A 21,182-nucleotide genomic window follows, 5' to 3' on the forward strand; every position below is an offset into this window, starting at 1 on the left:
ACAAATAACCTTAAGCAGAAATCTAATACACAAAACAGACAAAAATGGAGCTGCTAGTTATTCTAACAAGTTTCATATTTATTAATAAGTAACACAGAAATTAAAAGATCAAATGTGGCTGGGCAAAGTGGCTCATGCTTGTAATCCCAGCACTTTGGGAGGCCAGGGTGGGTGGATCACTTCAGCCCAGGAGTTCAAGACCAGTCTGGCCAACACAGCGAGTTCCCATCTCTACAAAAAATTTAAAAACTGGCTGGGGGCGTGGTGGCACTCGCCTGTAGTCCCAGGTACTCAGGGGAGGCTGAGGTAGGAGGATCGCCTCAGCCCAGGAGTTTGAGGCTGCAGCGAGCCATGACTGCACCACTGCATTCCAGCCTGGACAGTAAAGTAGAGACCCAGTTTCTAAAGAAACACAATATAAAATAAGAAAAGAGCAAATATGACATCGGGTAGATCTGTGTGGACTAACAGAACAGAGGGGACAGGTGTCTAGGATATACTGACAAGTGAGAAACTGAAGAATATTATGTATGCATAGTAAGATTCCATTTTGTAAAAAATTCAACAAATCTTTGTATATACATAAAAAGGACATCAAATTATTTAAAAAGTGACATCCTTGGGCAGGGAAACTAGGGTGGGAGTTACATATTTTACTTATCTCTCATTTTATTTACTTACAATAATAAAGCATGCTACATTTAAAAATAAAAAGTGAGGAAACTGGATATCTAGTATGAAAAAAATGAAGCTGAAGCCTTACCTTCTACCACTGACAAAAATTAACTCAATGGATCAAAGACTTAAATGTAAAAGTTAAACTATAAAATATTTAGAAAAAAACAAGAGAAAGAAAGGTTCATGACACTGAATCTGGCAATGATTTGGATATGACATCAAAAGTGAAGGCAACAATGAAATAGGTTAAGTTAGACTCCATGCAAATGAAATGCTTGTATGCAAAGGACACTATCAACAAAATGAAAAGGCTACCCACGGAATGGGAGGCTATATTTGCAAATCATATATCTGAAAAAGGGTTATTATCAAGAACACATAAAGAACTCCTACAACTCAACAACAAAAAAACCCAATTTAAAAATGGGCAAAGGACTTGAATATACATTTCTCCAAACAAGGCAGAAAAATGGACAATAAGCACATGAAAAGATGCTCAACATCATAAATCATTAGAGAAAAACAAATCAAAACAAAATGAGATACAACTTCATATCCATTAGGATGGATACTATTAAAGAAACAGGACATTAGTACTGGCAAAGGCGCACGGTGGCTGAGGCCTGTAATGCAGCGCTTTGGGAGGCCAAGGCAGGCGGACCACCTGAGATCAGGAGTTCGAGACCAGCCTGGCCAACATGGTGAAACCACATCTCGACTAAAACTACAAAAAAAATTAGCCAGGAGTGGTGGTGCACACCTGTACTCCCAGCTACTTGGGAAGCTGAGGTAGGAGAATCGCTTGAACCCAGGAGAGTTTGCAGTGAGCCAAGATGCACTCCAGCCTTGGTGACAGAGGGAGACGCTGTCTCAAAAAAAAAAAAAAAAAGTATTGGCAAGAATGTGGAAAAACCAGAACCCTCATGAGTTGCTAGAGGGAATGTAAAATGGTACAGTCACTGTAGGAAAGTGTACAGTGGTTACTCAAAAAAATTAAACATTGAATTACCGTATGATCCAGCAATCCCACTACTGGGTACACATTTTTAAAAAAATTAGAAGCAGGTACTCAAATATTTGTTTTTGTGGTTGTTTTTCTTTCTTTTTTCTTTTTTTTTTTTTTTGAGATGGAGTTTCGCTCTGCTGCCCACTCTCTGATGAGTGGCTCCATCTCTGCTCACTGTAGCCTCAGCCTCCTGAGTTCAAGCGATTCTCCTGCCTCAGCCTCCCTAGTAGCTGGGAATACAGGTGTGCGCCACCACGCCCTGCTAATTTTTGTATTTTTAGTAGAGACAGGGTTTCACTATGTTGGCCAGGCTGGTCTCAAACTCCTGACCTCAGGTGATTGACCCACCTCGGCCTCCCAAAGTGCTGAAATTACAGGCGTGAGCCACTGCACCCTGTCAGGACTCATATTTGTACACCCATGTTCACAGCAACATTATTCACAATAGCCAAAGACGGAAGCAACCCAAGTGAGTGGATCAACAAAATGTGGTACACAGACGTGATATAGTAAATATATTTGGTCTTTCTCCGCAGACTAAAACCTTAATAGGAGTGTCTTTCGTTATTCAGAGGAGCCCCTTTGGATCACACCTAAATTTATGCTAATGAAGCTTTCGGTGAGACCTCTAGTTATGAGGCTGGTCACCAGAAAGACCAGGTGATTAGAAGGCTGGAATGTTCAGCCTTACCCACAAGTTACTGAAAGGTAAGAGGAAGGGGAGACTTGGGAGATTAAGCTCTACGATACTAGAACAAGATTTGATCAGCTTCAGGTAACACACTCGGAAGCTGGGAGGAAGGAGTGTTCAGAGAACATATGAAAGCCCCACGTACTCCTGCTCCGCCACCTTCCTTGTTCCACGCATCTCTTCCATCTGGCTATTCCTGAGCAGTATCCTTTAAAATGACCCAGTTAACCTAAGTAAAATGCTTTCCTGGGTTCTGTCAGGTATTCCAGCAAATTATCAAACTTAAGGAGAGGGCCGTGAGAATCCTAAATGTATAGATGGTACAGATGGCAACATGGGACTTGCAATTGGCATCTGAAGTGAGAACAGCCTTGTGGGACTGAGCACTTTAACTTGCAGGATCTGACACAAACTACAAGTAGATACAGTCAGAAGTAAACTGAATTTTAAGAGTAGTTAGTGTCAGCAGAGAACTGGAGAGTTGCTTAGGGTGGTAAAAACCCCACATATTTGGTGTCAGAAGTGTATGAAAAAGTTCTGAAGACTGATGGTGGTGATGGTTGCAAAACAACGTGAATATACTTAATGCTACAGAATCGTACACATAAAAATGGTAAATTTCGGCTGGACATGGTGGTTCACGCCTGTAATCCCAGCACTTTCGGAGGCTGAGGTGGGCGGATCACCTGAAGTTAGGAGTTCGAGACCAGCCTGGCCAACATGGTGAAATCCTGTCTCTATAAAAAATTCAAAAATCAGCCAGGCATGGTGGCATGCACCTGTAATCCCAGCTACTTGGGAGGCTGAGGCAGGGGAATTGCTTGAACCTGGGAGGTAGATATTGCAATGAGCTGAGATTATGCCACTACACTCTAGCCTAGGCAATAGAGTGGGACTCTTTCTCCAAAAACAAAACAAAAAAAGTAAATTTGTATGTTATGCATACTTTTAACCATGATTTTAAAAATATCTAGAGCAAGCATGGCTGGGCACAGTGGCTCATGCTTATAATCGAACTTTGAGAGGCTAAGGTGGGAGGATAGCTTAAAGCCTGAAGTTCAAGGTTACAGTGAGTTATAATCAAATCACTGCATACCAGCTTGCACAAGAGCAAAACCCTGTCTCTAAAAATTAAATAAACAAATTTTTAACGTGTTTAAAAGTCACCACCACCTTTTAAAAAAAGAAAGCAAAATCTGGTTAACGGTGGGAAGGCCACATCCACTGTGACCACCACCCAATGACCAAGAAGCAGGGCTGCACTCCACAGGCCAGTGTGAAAACCACAAGAAGGGGTAGAAAGTGATTTAAAAAAAAGGAACACTCACTCAGGGCACAGTGCCTACAGTAGCTAAAATGCATAGGGTTAGATTATTTTAAGACCAAATCACACTCACCTACACAACCACAAACTACAACTTCAAACAACAAAATACCTTTGCTTCCTCTACCATTTTCTTCTCTTCATCTATTTCCTCAGTTTTTGCTGAATCTTCGCTTTGGAGTTTTCTTCTCTTTTGCTTGGGAGCCATGAAGCCTTGGAGAAATTTCTTTATGACACTGGCCTGAAGGGCAATCACACACTCGCCAAAATCCTTCAATTTCTCTAATGAAATGACCTACAGGAAAGGATTTTAAAACCAGACTGAGAGAAGGCCAAGAGGAAGATGAAAGGAATCCATCCTCAAATTCAAATAAATCTAGACTCAAATGCCACATAACATTCATTTAACAAAATCAAGAGCCACATATCATTAATTTAACTGTGCTCTTCAGTTCACTGCATGGCTTATGCATTTAAAAGTAGCTGACTGGCCGGGCACGGTGGCTCACATCTGTAATCCCAGCATTCTGGGGGGCTAAGGTGGGCAGATCACCTGAGGTCAGGAGTTCGAGACCACTTTGGCCAACATGGCAAAACCCCATCTCTATTAAAAATAGAAAAATTAGCCAGGCGTGGTGGCATGTGCCTGTAATCCCAGCTACTCGGGAAGCTGAGACAGGAGAATCACTTGAACCCTGGAAGCGGAGGTTGCAGTGAGCCAAGATCGTGCCACTGTACTCCAGCCTGCGTGACACAGCGAGATTCTGTCTCAGAAAAAAAAAAAAAGTACTTAACTACTTCCCTTTTCCCAGCTAAGGGATCCACCAAATGCTAGAAGCTCCCCAACGTAAAGGAGTTACATAGTTGGTTCATTCAATAATGACTGAGTGTCTACTATGTGTAAACTATAATCTTAAGGCAAAGACACACTAAGAAAGTAAAATAAAAATTTACTGACTTTCCAACTTAATGATTTTTTTTTAAATTTTTTTCATATTTGTAACTTGTTTCCAGCATGTAACTAACTACATGTAAGGTAGTATGTTTTACAAACTTGATCTCCTTTTTTTTCTTTTTAAAGAGACAGGTCTCACTGGGTCACCAAGGCAGAAGTGCAGCAATCACAACTCAGTGCAGCCTTGAACTCCTGGGCTCAGGTGATCCTCTTGCCTCAGCCTCCCCATTAGCTGGGATCCTAGGTACATGGCATCACACCTGGCTAATTTTTCAAAATTTTTGCACAGGCTGGCCTCAAACTCCTGGCCTCAAGCGATCCTCCTGCTTCACTGATCTCTTTTCAAGCCTCACATCTACCCGACAGATGCGGAAACAGAAGTTTAGCCACTTCATCAAAATCATGTGCCCAACCAGGTGTAGTGGTGGCATATGCCTGTAGTCCCAGCTACTAGGGAGACTGAGGCAGAAGGAGTTTGAGGCTGCTGTCAGCTATGATCTGTGAATAGCCACTGCACTTCAGACTGGGCAAGAATAACAAGACCCATCTCTTTTTTTTGAGACAGAGTTTTGCTCTTGTCATTCAGGCTGGAGTGCAATGGCACAATCTTGGCTTACTGCAACCCCCACCTCTCGGGTTCAAGCAATTCTTCTGCCTTAGCCTCCCGAGTAGCTGGGATTACAGGCATGTGCCACCACACCCAGCTAATTTTTGTATTTTTAGTAGAGACGAGGTTTCTCTATGCTGGTCACGCTGGTCTCGAACTCCCAACCTCAGGTGATCTGCCTACCTCGGCCTCCCAAAGTGCTGGGATTACACGTGTGAGCCACCACGTCCGGATAAACAAGACCTATCTCTTAAAAGATCAATTAATTTAAAAATAAAAAGAAAATAAATAAAAAATGTCCTTAAACACTATCTTATCACACAAGACATGCCAATTAGAAGATAACATTTTAATAGTCACAAACAAAGAAAAATGATAACCCAACGTCAGCAAGATATAGGCCTGAATTTGGCACAAAGTAGGCAATTAATGAACATTTGCTACACAAAAAAGTAAACGTGTAACATCTGAAACCTGCAAGATCCTTTGGGTTCAATAATTCTTTTTAAAAAAATCATTAAGAACCATAAAGATGTTTCAATCCTTTTTCCCAGGAAATGTACCAAGAATTCATCACAAGATTAATTAAAAAGAAAAAATGTGCATATGTAAGATACACATATTATCTGCTTATTCTAATAGCAAAGAAAAAAACAACAACAAAAAAACAGGCTAGAAGAGTTGAAAAGTACTTATAAATTAGGAAAAATGGCACGGGGGGATGCAAATGAACCTGTTCATAGAAATCACAAAACCATAACAGCACACACATTGGCTGGGTGAGGTGGCTCACACCTATAATCCTAACACTCTGAGAGACTGAGATAGGTGGATCTCATGAAGCCAGGAGTCTGAGATCAGCCAGGGCAACATAGTGAGATTCTGTTTCTACAAAATTTCCGTTTGTGTGTGTGTGTGAAACAGGGTCTCGCTATGTTGCCCAGGCTGGTCTTGAACTCCTGAGCTCAAGCAATCCTCCTGCCTTGGCCTCCCAAAGTGGCAGGATTATGGGCATGAGCCACCATGCCCGGTCTCTATAAAAAAATTCTAAAAATCAGCCAGGCAGGGTTGCTTGTTTGTGCCTGTAGTCCCAACTACTTGGAAACCTGACATGGTAGAATCACTTAAGCAAAGGAATTTGAGGTTGCAGTGAGCAATGACTGTGCCACCAAACTTCAGCCTGGGTAACAGAGGGGGACTTCATCTCTTTAAAAAGAAAAAAAAGACAAAACATGTCATAGTGCATGAGGAATTTGAAAAGACCCACAAATATTAGTATGCCTAGAATTATGTGGACTTATTGATTTAAAATCAGTAAAAAAAAAAATGGTTTACAATAGTAATTGCTGCATAGTATTCACCAATCTTCGACACCTAAACCTACCTGCTATGGTGTATGGGATCTTTTGAGAAGTTTCACCCATCCCACTGAAGGGTCCCTCTGAGCACTAAAGGATAGGACTGTGATGACAGCCCACTGGACAACAGGAGTCATGCCCAACATAAATAGAAATCTGAGCTGACTAAGTGTGAAGAATGGGCAAGTGCAGGATACACAAGCATGTTTTACACCTGAAAGCAGAGGCATCGCAAGGGAAAGATGTGAAATGATGCTGTATGACTAGAGCCTCTACAACCAGTTTTCATCCACCTTAGTAGCGAAGCTCTTTTCATACCAATGTTGTAAGCCAATTATTAAGCTTTTCTGGATACCAGCAAAAGATAACAAGGAAAAAACACATGTACATAAAGTATTTTTGGTTCCATACATGTCTTCCAAGACAAATCCAAACATCTGATTTCCAGGAAGGTCATGCTGGGAAGTCAAGAACAGCATCAGGGAACAACTTCAGATTGAGTTTCCATGAGTAATGCAAGGGGGATTTTCTTATATTCTTACCCGGGCTTCAAATTCTGATGTTTCTTCCACATATCCAAGTCCTCCTTTTTGTAACCTTGTTGCAACTTCAATGAGATCACTACGAAGAAAGTTTAAAAGCTCCTGGTTGCCATCACAGGATTTTAGACCCAAATTTGGTTTCCGAGCTAGATGAATAGAATGAATAATGTCCTGGTACCTAGAAGATTCAGGACAAGAGAAAGGGGAAAGAAAGAAACTTTTTGAAGATGTTCTTTAAATTTCAATTACTTAACATTTTATTTCTAGAAAACTTACTTAGATCTCTTTCACCTCTCCCTGGTGTTTGTTTTTGTTTTTGTTTTTTTCCCGAGACAGGGTCTTGCTCTGTCACACAGGCTGGAGTGCAAAGGTGCCATCACAGCTCACTGCACCTTCAAACTTGGGCACTCATGCAGTCCTCCGACCTGAGCCTACAGCTGGGACTACAAGGCATGTGCCTCCACACCTGGCTAATTTTTAATTTTTTGTAGGGATGGGGTCTTGCTTGCTATGTTGCGCAGACTGGTCTCAAACTCCTGGTTTCAAGTGATCCTCTCTCCCTTAGGCCTCCAAAACTGCTGGGATTACAGGTGTGCACCACCACACCCAGCCACTTCTAAGCTTTTAATGGTAGAAACCAATCTTCATATTTAGTGAACAAAACAGGTCCTTTCAATTCAACATACGCAGCATCAAATGTGCTGCCCAAAGAGAAGGAACATCTAGAACTATATTCCTTTGTGGCTCTGTGTACTGACATTTTCCTTTGTTCCTTTTTTTTTTTTTTGAGATGGAGTGTCGCTGTCGCCCAGGCTGGAGTGCAGTAGCTTGATCTTGGCTCACTGCAACCTCCATATCCCGTGTTCAAGCGATTCTCCTGCCTCAGTCTCCCTAGTAGCTGGGACTACTAGATCCCCGTCACCACGCCTGGCTAGTTTTTGTATTTTTAGTAGAGGTGGGGTTTTGCCATGTTGGCCAGGCTGGTCTTGAACTCCTAACCTTGTAGATTCGCCTGCCTCCGCCTCCCAAAGTGCTGGGATTACAGGTGTGAGCCACTGTGCCTGGCCCTCCTTTGTCTTTCTTTCTTTTCTTTCTTTCTTTTTTTTTTTTTTTGAGACAGAGTCTCGCTCTGTCGCCCAGGCTGGAATGCAGTGGCCGGATCTCAGCTCACTGCAAGCTCCGCCTCCTGGGTTCACGTCATTCTCCTGCCTCAGCCTCCCGAGTAGCTGGGACTACAGGCGCCCGCCACCTCGCCCGGCTAGTTTTTTGTATTTTTTAGTAGAGACGGAGTTTCACCGTGTTAGCCAGGATGGTCTCAATCTCCTGACCTCATGATCCGCCCGTCTCGGCCTCCCAAAGTGCTGGGATTACAGGCTTGAGCCAACGCGCCTGGCCTCCTTTGTCTTTCTTAATTTGCCTAGACACATCTGTATTCAGACAACACAATTCTGAATGCAACTTTAATTAATTTACACATTAAGCAGTGGACTAACATCAATATAATGTACCTATTTTCCTTCGCAAAAGTCTGGCAACGGTGTAGAGTACGTACTGAATCACATTTTCCTTCCCTCTTCCATCAAACCTAAACTCAACCATGAAATTGAGCAGAGTCAGAAATAAAAGGTGGCATTAAGCCAAAATCTTGTCCTGGCTTTGACAGAAATGTCTACAACAAATATGGCAGTCGCAAATGTAGATGGAGTTGATGCTACTTTGTAGACAGAACAGGGTTTTTGGTTCTTTTTAACTCATATGGCATGAAATTCACCAACTTGAAGCATGTGCTTCAGTGGTTTTTGTCTGTAGAACCATCACAACTATGTAATTCCAAAACATTTTCATCACCCCAAGCAGGAATCTCTTATCTGTTAGCAATCATCACTCCCACTCTCCCCTTCCCCTATCCTGTGGCAACCACTAATCCACTTTCTGTTTGAAATAGATTTGCCTATTCTAAATGTTTCATTTGAATGAAATCATATATCACATGGCCTTTGATGTCTGACTTATTTCACTTAGCATGTTTTCTAGGTTCATCCATGTTGTAGCACAGAACAGTACTTCATTTCTTTTTGTGGCTAAATAATATTTCATTATTTGAATATTCTAAATTTTGGGGTTTTTTTGTTTCACTTTGTTTGAGACAGCGTCTCGCTCTGTCACCCAGGCCAAGCCAGAGTACAAGGGCATGATCTTGGCTCAGTGCAACCTCCGCCTCCTGGGTTCAAGTGACCAACTCAGCTTGGCCTCCCAAGTAGCTATGACTACTTCACACACAAACCACCACACCCAGCTAATTTTTGTATTTTTTGTAGAAACGGAGTTTCTCTATGTTGCCCAGGCTGGTCTCAAAACTCCTGGAAGCCAAGACATTGGCCTACCTTCACCTCTCAAAATGCCGGGATTACAGGTGTGGGCCACCGCACAAGGCCTGGATATATACCAAATTTTATTTATCCATTCCATCAATTGATAGTCATTGCCATTGTTTCCACCTTTTGGCTCTTCTGAATATTGACAGAACACTTCTGGACACCCACCCATCTGGGCCTGCATCTGCAAAGCTGTCTAACAGCCACGAGGCTCACAGCTTGGTGCTGGCACATGTTCTTTAGTGCATAATCCTGCTACTCTACATATAGACAGCCAAAGGCATATTTTTCCAATAAGCATAATGTGCCAAGAAAATATCAGGCAATATGAACACAAAACAGTTACACATTTAAAATATTTTACTTTAATAACTTTAATGGATAATAATTTTAAAAACCCTCAGATATTTAGATCCAATGCTAAAGAGAAATAAGATATGACAAGTAAGATGAAAACCTCTTACCTCTTCTCTAGTCTCTCTTTAAGTTGACTTTCCCTTATTCCCTGAGGGTGAAGACAGTTTAACAACTCATCCAGCTCCTTTTGACTATCACATAAAAACCTGTAGAGGCAAAACAGACCTGATAACTCTGAAAAAAAAAAAAAAAAAATTCAAAATCAAACACTAAGCAAGCGATCTAGAGTTGGTAGTGGGACTTGGGAGAATAGAATTCCAAATGTGTTCACAGTCTACTATCTAGAAGTAGAATTAAGTAATTTACTATTTTCATGATGCCTAATGTTAACTCTGTACTAGGACACCAAAGCCAATATGGTTCCTATTAAAATATTAAATGAAATTTTATAAAGTTAATTGGCATACTTGTCCCTTTCCCTCCAGAGAGTAAACCTATACCCAAAATTCAAAAATGAAACGTCATTAAACCACAGATGATCACAGTTAAAGTCATAGAATGGATCCTCTAAAATCCAGCTCACTGCCTCAAAGCAGAATTGCACACAAAGGAAACTAACAGCTATGCACACAACTTGTTAATTAATAAAGTTTAAGGAAAATCTTAAATACTTCTATTCCCAAATTTAAGCTACATTTTTACTGCTATATAAGATATATCACATAATACACAAAGTTATATTACAAGGGGGGAAAATCAAAATTCCCATCCTTAAAAAACAAGTATCTTCTTAACGAAAATCAGGTCTGCTAATCCAAGAAGTTTTGATATCCAAAATATCAAAGTCACACAAAGTATCCTGAGCATTATTAACTCACTGGCATCACTATACTAAATACTTTCTTCCTTAATAATTAAAAGGAAAAAGAAAGAGCAACCAGATGAATGCTCACATTACCATAGGTTCTGTCCTTGTTTAGGTGTGGTTGTCTCTACAGCAACTTCTGTTGCTGGTCCATGTTGTGTGTTCATGTTTGCATTTTTACCTAAGTTTGCTTTCTTACCTAAGAAAAATTGAGATATTAGGTTGACTATAGTAAATACCCAATTGCTAGTTTCAAACCTAAGCAGCACCCAGTGCCAAACTCAACAATTTGTAACAACACAGATGCTTCCTGTGAAATATCAAATATATCTTCATGTATAATAGATGCTACTTTCTCTTACATATCTTAAACACAGCATGTTATCTCAGATATTTGCTCTCTGAAGTGGAATCGCTGCACAGTTCCAAAGTTTAAGAGTACTGCAACTTAGAATGAAGAAGAATGACTAAATATCTTTATATCAAAGCAAAATAAAGAACTTACTCCTTTTACATGATGTTAAGAGCAAAGGCATCTGTAGTGAAGCAGAGGCAATGAGAATACATAAATACCATAGACTTATCCTTGGAGGTTTCAAATGGCAAATAATACAACTAACTTTTTTGTAAATCAGTTCCTATATACTGATACATGACTTTAACATAGATATATTTTGAGCCAATTTATCAAAGCCTATCTTAGCTCATCACAATATTTGTTATTTGTTTTTTGAGACAGAGTCTTGCTCTGTCGCCCAGGCTGGAGTGCAGTGGTGTGATCTTGGCTCACTGAAACCTTCGGCTCACTGAAACATCTGCCTCCCGGGTTCAGGTGATTTTCCCTGCCTCAGACTGCCAAAAGGCTGGGATTGTAGGTGCACGCCACCATGCCTGGCTAATTTTTGCAGTTTTAGTAGAGATGGGGTTTGACCATGTTGGCCAGGTTGGTCTTGAACTCCTGACCTCAGGTGATCTGCCCACCTTGGCCTCCCAAGTGCTGGGATTACAGGTGTGAGCCACCACTCCTGGCCAGTCATCACAAAACTTACCTTACAATAAGCCTTACCTTACAATAAGCCTTACCTTACAATAAGCCTTACCGCATACCATGACTGTTTCTCTTCTCTTTCCCGTTCTCCCTGCTTTAACCTGAAACATCTCTGCAACACTACTTACACATAACCTTGTTTAGTTTTTTCAGTTGGGTTTTTTTTTTTTGAGACAGAATGTTGCTCTGTCACCCAGGCTGGAGTGCAGTGGCGCAATCTTGGCTCACTGCAACCCCCGCCTCCTGGGCTTAAAACAATTCTCTTGCCTCAGCCTGCCAAGTAGCTGGGATTACAGGCACCTGCCACCGCACTCAGCTGATTTTTGTATTTTTTGTAGAGATGGGGTTTTGCCATGTTGGCCAGGCTGGTCTCTTCAACTTCTGAGCTCAAGTGATCCACCTGCCTCAGCCTCCCAAAGTGCTGGATTACAGGCATGAGCCACTGCATCCAGCCTCAGCTGGGTAATTTTAAATAGAAACTGCCATTCTAGAACTGGAAAACGTGAAACAACATCCACCAGGATGCTCTAGAAGTGAAGGGTCTGGGTCCCCAACCTTGTCTCGGGTACACATTATAAAGTAACACTCCCTCATCCCACTGGAATCTCTTCCAAATCTAAACATCCAGGCTCCACAGTTACTGCTCTCAAACCTAACTGCCCTCACCTGAGTGTTTATGAAGTCTACCAAAACTAGATTGTTCTAACAAGTGACATAATCTATGCTCAATATAATTCAACATGCAAACACCTTAAATTTGAAGTTTTATTTGAAGGAATGTTTATTTTTGTAAATTAGTAGTATTCTTACTTAACAATTTTGTGAGTTTCAAGTTTGAGTTAGGAATTTCTCTAACATGAAAAGTTGCTTTAAAAAAATAAAGATTTATCAAAGAAGCACAAGAATCTAGTACTCAGGAATCAACTCTTTTTTTTTTTCTTTATCTCCCACATGATACCAACACATAAGCAATTTTCACTAGGTTACAGACAGGAGAGCTGAAGGAAGCTTATGGATCATTTAACCTAGTGATTCTTGACAGGGAACACTGCTGCCTGCCATAGGCATCTGGCAGGATCTAAAGACATACTTAGTTTTCACTGCTACCACCCAGTCGGTAGAGGGAAGCTCCTGAATGCACAGGACAGCTCCCAGTACAAAAAACTATCTTCCTCATCAGTGTCATGGTGGGAGAAAAAAAAAAAAGATTCATCTAGCCCAAAATGTCAGTAACACTGGGGTTGAGAAAACCTGAGCTAATCTAAGAATCTAATTTTTTTAATTAAAATTTAATTTCTTTCTTGAAATATACTCAATACATATACTTTAAGAAGATGAATATATATTCAGAAAACCGTTCACTGTGTATTTCTTTTACAAACTGAACACATATACCCAGCACCCAGATCAAGAGAAAGAATATTACCAGTGTCCCTACATGATCCCTTCTCAGTCACTCATTTTTCATTAGGTATTTGCCATGTTTCTCCTCACAAGAATTTTAAGGACCTTATCTGTCTTGCTTGCAGCTATACCCCTAGCATTTAGGACCTTATCTGTCTTCTTTGCTGCTGTACCTCTAACATATGAAAAACTGCTTCACAAATAGATTCAGCATAAACACTGAATAAATTAATTTTAAAAGTAGAAGAAGGTCAGGTGCGATGGCTCACACTTGTAATCCCAGCACTTTGGGAGGCCGAGGTTGGTCAATCACCTGAGGTCAGGAGTTTGAGACCAGGTTGGCCAACATGGCGAAACCCTGTCTTTACTAAAAATACAAAAATTAACCAGGTGTGGTGGCAGACACCTGTAGTCCCAACTACCTAGGAGGCTGAGGTAGGAGAACTGTTTGAACCCAGGAGGCGGAGGTTGCAGTGAGCCGAGATTGCACCACTGCACTCCAGCTTGGGTGGCAAGAGTGAAACTCCGTCTCAAAAAAAAAAAAAAAGTAGAAGAGGACATGTAACACTGCCCTTCTTAGTCCCCATACCTCAATTTCAGCCCTTGAGGCACCTACAAAGGCTTCCAGGGGACAAAGTTTGAAAACTGCTCCTGTAAAATCTAATACCCAAATATCCTAATATTCAAGCTCTTCATCTTCTCACACTATGCTTAGAACAAAGGTAGTAATCAAATGTGGGTTTCTTTCCTTCTCTCTACACATTTCGCATCTACCCATATCACTCAAATTGATCTAAGACCACAATAAAGAAATTCTGCAAATGGAAAAGGTGACAGAGGAAAGGTAGTCCTTAATGTTGAGCTTACTAGAGCAGGGTGAACTCACTCTTAGATATACAGATATACTCACTGCGGGGACAGTAATCCTCATCAGCAGAGACTGTGTGGTCTTTACAGTGATGGTTGAATCGGTAGTCAATGCTATCATGTACCCAGCCTTTTTCAATGAATAATCCTGGAACTTCATCTGAGAAGAGCCAGTATCTACAAATCACAACCAGTATTATTAAGACAATGAATAGATCAGGATTGCAGGATGATTTTACTGCTGGAGAAGATAATTACAGAGTATCACTGAGCATTCAAAACCACAGTTTACGGAATTCTTCCCCTTCAGAACTCTAGACAGATAAAAATTGCAAGGTAAATCAAAGTATATGAGAAATGTTGAAACTGGAGACTAGTTTAGTGTCTGTAATTTTTGTAACTTTTTTTTTTTTTTTTTTGAGACAGTCTCGCTGTCGCCCAGGCAGGAGTGCAGTGGCCGGATCTCAGCTCACTGCAAGCTCCACCTCCCGGGTTTATGCCATTCTCCTGCCTCAGCCTCCCCAGTAGCTGGGACTACGGGAGCCCCCCCGCCTCACGCGGCTAGTTTTTTATATTTTTTAGTAGAGACAGGGTTTCACCAGGTTAGCCAGGATGGTCTCAATGTCCTGACCTCGTGATCCGCCCGCCTCAGCCTCCCAAAGTGCTGGGATTACAGGTTTGAGCCACCGTGCCCGGCCACTTCTTTCTTTTTTTAATGGAAATAGGGTCTCACTATGTTGGCCAGGCTGGTCTTGAACTACTGGCCTCAAGCAACTCTCTTGCCTCAGCGTCCCAAAGTGTTAGGATTACAGGTGTGAGCCACCACGCCCAGCCCCAATTTGTGTAACTACTAATATTTCTCCTTCTTTAGGTTTTACAAAATGTATGCATTTAAAACCTATTATCATTTTTAAAGACTTGTATTTGGATTACATTTCACCTATCACCATCATGTAAGCTTCCTACTTGTGGTATCTTCAAGGGCATGAATATGTCTTACTTAACTTGCAACTCTAGCATTTGGCAGTTAATATTCAATAATCGTCAACAATTCTGTTTCCAAACAGAAATGGAAAACTGAAGAGAGAAGCTTGCCTATTCTTATACTTTAGGAAATTTTCATAACTAACAGCAATGTAAATAGTCCTAAAGAAAACAAAAATTCGGTTGAGGAACTAACCTATTATGGTTTCGATCTGTGCCAATAGGAGTCCTGCGCATGACTAGTTTGGCCTTGGCAATCCCTTCCTGGAAAGCTTTCTCAGCAGCTGCTTTGTGCTTCCGTATTCGTTCTTCTTCAGCTTGGCGTTCCAGTTTTACTGTTAAAAAGACTCAATCAGATATTTTCCTAGTAAATCCCACTCTTACAAATTAAATAAAATATGGAGTAAAAAGTGTCTAGTGTACAGCAGTTGTTTATAAAATCTTAGTTTGCTTTCCCTAATTCTAATGTTGTAAGAAATGACATGTGAGGCAGCAACATCTAGTCCTCCTACACTCCTTGAATTTTGGTGACATCTCATCCCCCAACTCAAAGCAAAATCTTTTAGCTCCAAAATATCACTTCTTTTTGTTTTAGTTTTGAGGCAGAGTGTTGCTCTGTCACCCAGGCTGGAGTGCAGTGGCGCGATCTCGGCTCACTGCAACCTCTGCCTCCCAGGTTCAAGCAGTTCTCCTGCCTCAGCCTCCCGAATGTAGCTAGACTACAGGCACACACCACCACGTCCAGCTAATTCTGGCATTTTTAGTAGAGACGAGGTTTCCCCATGTTGTCCAGGCTCGTCTCGAACTCCTGACCTCAAATGATTCACCTGTCTCAGCCTCCCAAAGTGCTGGGATTACAGGCGTGAACCACTATACCCGGCCAAAATATCACTTCTTAATATATTTTAAACAATCCTGAAGAAACAGTTAACAGTCCATAAATGGGACTAACTGAAACATCTTCTGACAGGTGCACCTACAGGATCCTCAAAAAGATCACAATAAATAAAACCAATAAAGTAACTATTTCAAAATAAAACATACTTCAGTCCTGAGGAATCTGACAGTAATTTGGCTTAACAGCCCTGATGACAAGAAAAAAAAAAACTGGAAAACGGTAGGGGAGCACTTGTGAATAACAATTATTTTACACTGAACACCTATTTTTCTAATTATTCAGCAAGTTACTGTTAATGATAAAAATTTTATTTCTGATTATTCATTAATTAGGTTTGAAATTTCCCTCAACGACAAAAGCAGCCCACTAATTTTCAAAGTTTTTCCATAATTGTCACAAACCCTGACACCATAGGGTACAGAGCAATGCTATATACATTGTCACAATTTTTAAAAATTGTTTATTATTTTTTTAGAGACAGGGTCTTACTATGTTTGCCCACGCTGGTCTCAAACTTCTGGGCTCAAGCAATCCTCCTGCCTCGGCTTCTCAGAGTGCTGGGATTAGAGGTGTGAGCCATTACACTCAGCCCCAAGAATTTTTAACCCTGACTATTTTATTGACAATAACATTTACAATAAGATGTGAAACTGGAAAATACATCTGTCTAAAGATGTTACTTTAAAAACTTAAGATAAATTTCATTTATTTAAAACATGGAATTTGTTACCTTTGATAAACAGTTTTCTAGCCCAAATGACACTGTATGTTTTTAACAATGTTTATAGTAAAAAATAGTACAAAGGTAAATGATAAAAAAGAGAGAGAGAGAATGAGTGAGTGATGGCCCAATTACAGTGAAAGAAATGTTTAGTCTCCCAAGACTACAAACAAAGAAACCAACTTAGGACAAGTCACCAAAGCAAGACCCAAGTTCTGACTCAGAGGTTATAGCACTGAACTAGTTATCCAAAGACCTGAACTCTAATCCAAATACTGATCTTGGTAAAATATTAATAACCTGTCCTTTGTTTCTATATAAATAACAGAATATCATCTTCTTTTCCTTTCTCTTAAGATAAATATAAAACAGTGAAGCAGTCCAAAAATGCAAGAAAAAATTATTACGTTTCCGATAAAACAGAGCTGAACGTTTTAACCTACATTCTGCTTTATCTGGAATACAGTTACACTTTTTTTTCTCTTTTTTTGAGACAGAGTTTCTCTCGTGTTGCCCAGGCTGGAGTGCAATGGTGTGATATCGCCTCACCGCAACCTCCGCCTCTCAGGTTCAAGCAATACTCCTGCCTCAGTCTACCGAGTAGCTGGGATTACAGGCATGTGTCACCACACCCAGCTAATTTTGTATTTTAGTGGAGACAAGGTTTCTCTGTGTTGGTCAGGCTGGTCTTGAACTCCCAACCTCAGGTGATCCGCCCACCTCAGCCTCCCCAAGTGCTGGGATTACAGGCGTGAGCCACTGCGCCCGGCCGCAGTTATACTTTCTTGATAGGTTTTGTTTTGTTTTGAGATGGAGTCGTGCCCTGTCACCCACCCTGGAGTGCAATGGCGCGATCTCGGCTCACTGCAACCTCTGACTCCCTGGTTCAAGCGATTATCCTCCCTCAGCTTCCTGAGTAGCTGGAATTACAGGCGTGCACCACCACGCCCAGCTAATTTTTTTTGTTTTGTTTTTGAGACACAGTCTTGCTCTCTCCCCCAGGCTGGAGTGCGGTGGTGCAATCTTGGCTCACTGCAACCTTGGACTCCCTGGTTCAAGCAACTCTCCTGCCTCAGCATCCTGAGTAGCTGGGATTACAGGCATACACCACCACGCCAGGCTAATTTTTGTATTTTCAGTAGAGACAGGGTTTCACCATGTTGGACAGAATGGTCTTGATCTCCTGACCTTGTGATCCACCCGCCTCAGCCTCCCAAAGTGCTGGGATTACAGGTGTGAGCCACCGCGCCCCCAGCTAATTTTCTGTATGTTGGTCAGGCTGGTCTCAAATTCCTGACCTCATGATCCACCCGCCTCAGCCTCCCAAAGTGCAGGATTACAGGCATGAGCCACGGAGCCTGGATCTTCATAGGTCTTTAAAATTGTAAATACAATGGGCAGGGGCGGTGGCTCACGCCTTTAATCGAAGTTGAGAAAGGCGGTTCACTTGAGGTCGGAGTTTGAGACCAGCTGAGCCAACATGATGAATCCCCATCTCTACTAAAAATACAAAAATTAGCTGGGCATGGTAGCGGATGTCTTGTTATCCCAGCTACTCAAGAGGCTAAGGCATGGGAATGGCTTGAACCTGGGAGGCAGAGGTTGCAGAGAGCCAAGATCGCACCACTGCACTCCAGCCTGGGCGACAGAACAATGCTCTGTATCCAAAAAAATAAATAAAATGCAAAGTACACATTATATATGTGTACTCAGGCATAGTATGCATATATATGTAAAAATATTTCAACAGCCTTAAGTAGTGTAAACTAAAATTTATTCTAAAAGGAATACACATTTAATAAAAGAACTATTCAAGCCGGGTGTGGTGGCTCAGGCCTATAATTCCAGCAGTTTAGGAGGCTGAAGCGGGAAGATCACTTGAGGTTAGGGATTCAATACTAACCTCCACAAATAATAAAAAGATTGGCCAAGCGTGACATATGCCTGTAGTCCCAGCTGCTCGGGAGGCTGAAGTGGGAGGATCACTTGAGCCCAAGAGGTCAAGGCTGCAGGGAGCTGAGATCACACTGCTGCACTCCAGCCTGGGTGACAGAATGAGATCTTGTCTCAAAATAAAATAAGAAAGAAAATGTTGAAAAAGAACAAGCTGGAAGATCAACACTTCCCTATTCCGAAACTTACTACAAAGCAATCAGCACAGTGTGGCTTTAACATAGAGACAGACATACAGATCACTGAAATAGAATTCAGAGTCCAGAAATAAGCTAACATATCCTAGAGTCGTATGATTTTTGACAAGTCTGTTAAGGCCATTCAATGGGGAAAGGTTTACCATTTCAAAAAATGACACTGGGACAACTGGAGAGCCACATGTAAAAAAAAATAAAGCTGAACTTTTACCTTACACTATAAAAATTAGCTGAAAAGGTCAGGCGCGGTGGCTCAAGCCTGTAATCCCAGCACTTTGGGAGGCCGAGACGGGTGGATCACGAGGTCAGGAGATCGAGACCATCCTGGCTAACATGGTGAAACCCCGTCTCTACTAAAAAATACAAAAAAAACTAGCCGGGCGAGGTGGCGGGCGCCTGTAGTCCCAGATACTTGGGAGGCTGAGGCAGGAGAATGGCATAAACCCGGGAGGCGGAGCTTGCAGTGAGCTGAGATCCGGCCACTGCACTCCAGCCCGGGCAACAGAGCGAGACTCCGTCTCAAAAAAAAAAAAAAAAAATTAGCTGAAAATAAAAGACCTAAATTTCAGATGTAAAACTACAAGATATTTGGAAGAAAACAAGAGTAAATTTTCATGACCCCGGGTTTGGCAACAGATCCTTAAATCTAACATCAAATCTATGAGTAACAAAAGAATAAATAGATAAAATGAACCTCATCAAATTTAAAAAACTTTTGTGCTTCAAATGATACTACTAAGAAAGTTAAAGGACAGGACAGGTGCAGCAGCTCACAGCTGTAATCCCAGCACTATGGGAGGTCGAGGCAGGCGGATTACTTGAGGTCAGGAGTTCGAGACCAGCTTGGTCAACATGGTGAAACCCCATCTCTACTAAAAATACAAAATTAGCCAGGCGTGGTGGCGCACACCTATAATCCCAGCTACTCAGGAGGCTGAGGCAAGAGAATCACTTGAATCCAGGAGGCAGAGGTTGCAGGGAGCCGAGATCACACCACTGCACTCCAACATGGGCACAAAAAAGTGTGAAACTGGCCGGGCGCGGTGGCTCAAGCCTGTAATCCCAGCACTCTGGGAGGCCGAGGCGGGCGGATCACGAGGTCAGGAGATCGAGACCATCCTGGCTAACATGGTGAAACCCCGTCTCTACTAAAAAAAAAAAAAAATACAAAAAACTAGCCGGGCGAGGTGGCAGGCGCCTGTAGTCCCAGCTACTCGGGAGGCTGAGGCAGGAGAATGGCGTGAACCCGGGAGGCGGAGCTTGCAGTGAGCTGAGATCCGGCCAGTGCACTCCAGCTTGGGTGACAGAGCGAGACTCCGGCTCAAAAAAAAAAAAAAAAGTGTGAAACTCCATCTCCCAAAAAAAATTAAAAAAAAAAAAAAAAGTGAAAGAACAACACACAAAATAGATGAAAATATTTGTAGACCAGGTATCTGACAGAGAATTGTATCTAGAATATATAAAGAACTCTTACAACTCAATAATAAACAAACAACTCAATTTAATAATGGGCAAATGATCTGAATTACTACTTCTCCAAAGATACACAGGTGGCCAGGAGACACATGAAAAGATGTTCAACATCATTAGCCATCAAAGAAATGCAAATCAAAACCACAATGAGATACCATTTCACACCCACTAGGATAACTACCATCAAAAAGTCAGAAAATAACAAGTACTGATGAGGATGGAGAAAAGTCAGAACTTTTAATTCGCTGCTGGCGGGCATGTAAAATTGTGCAGCCACCTTGGAAAACAGTCTGGCAGTTTCTCAAATGGTTAAACATAACCATATGACCCAACAATCTCATTCTAGGTATTAACTCTAAAGAAATCAAAGTACATGACTGCTCAAAAACTCATACACCAATGTTTATGGCAGCATTATTCATAACAGGCAAAAGATGAAAACAATCTAAATGTTTATCAAGTGATGAATGAGAAACAAAACGTGGTATATCCAAATAATGGAATATTATCCAGCCATAAAAGGGAATGAAGTACTAACACATGCTACAACATGGATGAACCTGGAGAACATGTTAAGTGAAAAAAGTCAGCCATAAAAAGGCTGCATATTATATGAGTGCATTTACATGAAATATCCAGAATAGGTAAATCCATAGACATACAGAACAGACTGGTGGTTGCTGGGGGATGGGGACAAGGGGGAAGAGTGAGTGACTTTTGGGTTTTCTTTTAAAAAGGTTTTAGGGCCAGGCGCAGTGCGGTGGCTGGCCTGGCACAGTGGCTGGCCAGGCGCAGTGGCTCACACCTGTAATCCCAGCACTTTGGGAGGCTAAGGCAGGTGGATCAGGACTTCAAAACCAGCCCGGCCAACATGGTGAA

General features: G+C 41.6%; 1 protein-coding gene across 3 annotated transcripts in view; it reads right to left on the reverse strand.

The window, feature by feature from the left end:
- The window catches only part of BAZ1B (bromodomain adjacent to zinc finger domain 1B), an 86,530-nt gene that overhangs the window by 16,344 nt on the left and 49,004 nt on the right, over nt 1-21,182 (reverse strand). For all 3 annotated transcript variants that reach the window (XM_033192759.1, XM_033192758.1, XM_033192757.1), the window contains exons 8-13: nt 15,258-15,396; nt 14,121-14,254; nt 10,852-10,957; nt 10,001-10,099; nt 7,162-7,339; nt 3,812-3,994 (exon numbers count right to left, since the gene is read on the reverse strand). In XM_033192759.1, coding sequence (XP_033048650.1) covers nt 3,812-3,994; nt 7,162-7,339; nt 10,001-10,099; nt 10,852-10,957; nt 14,121-14,254; nt 15,258-15,396 — 839 coding nt within the window. The remainder of the gene's footprint in view (nt 1-3,811; nt 3,995-7,161; nt 7,340-10,000; nt 10,100-10,851; nt 10,958-14,120; nt 14,255-15,257; nt 15,397-21,182) is intronic.

Source organism: Trachypithecus francoisi, unplaced genomic scaffold, assembly GCF_009764315.1.
Source record: "Trachypithecus francoisi isolate TF-2019V2 unplaced genomic scaffold, Tfra_2.0 Lachesis_group4, whole genome shotgun sequence".
Taxonomy (NCBI): Eukaryota; Metazoa; Chordata; class Mammalia; order Primates; family Cercopithecidae; genus Trachypithecus; species Trachypithecus francoisi.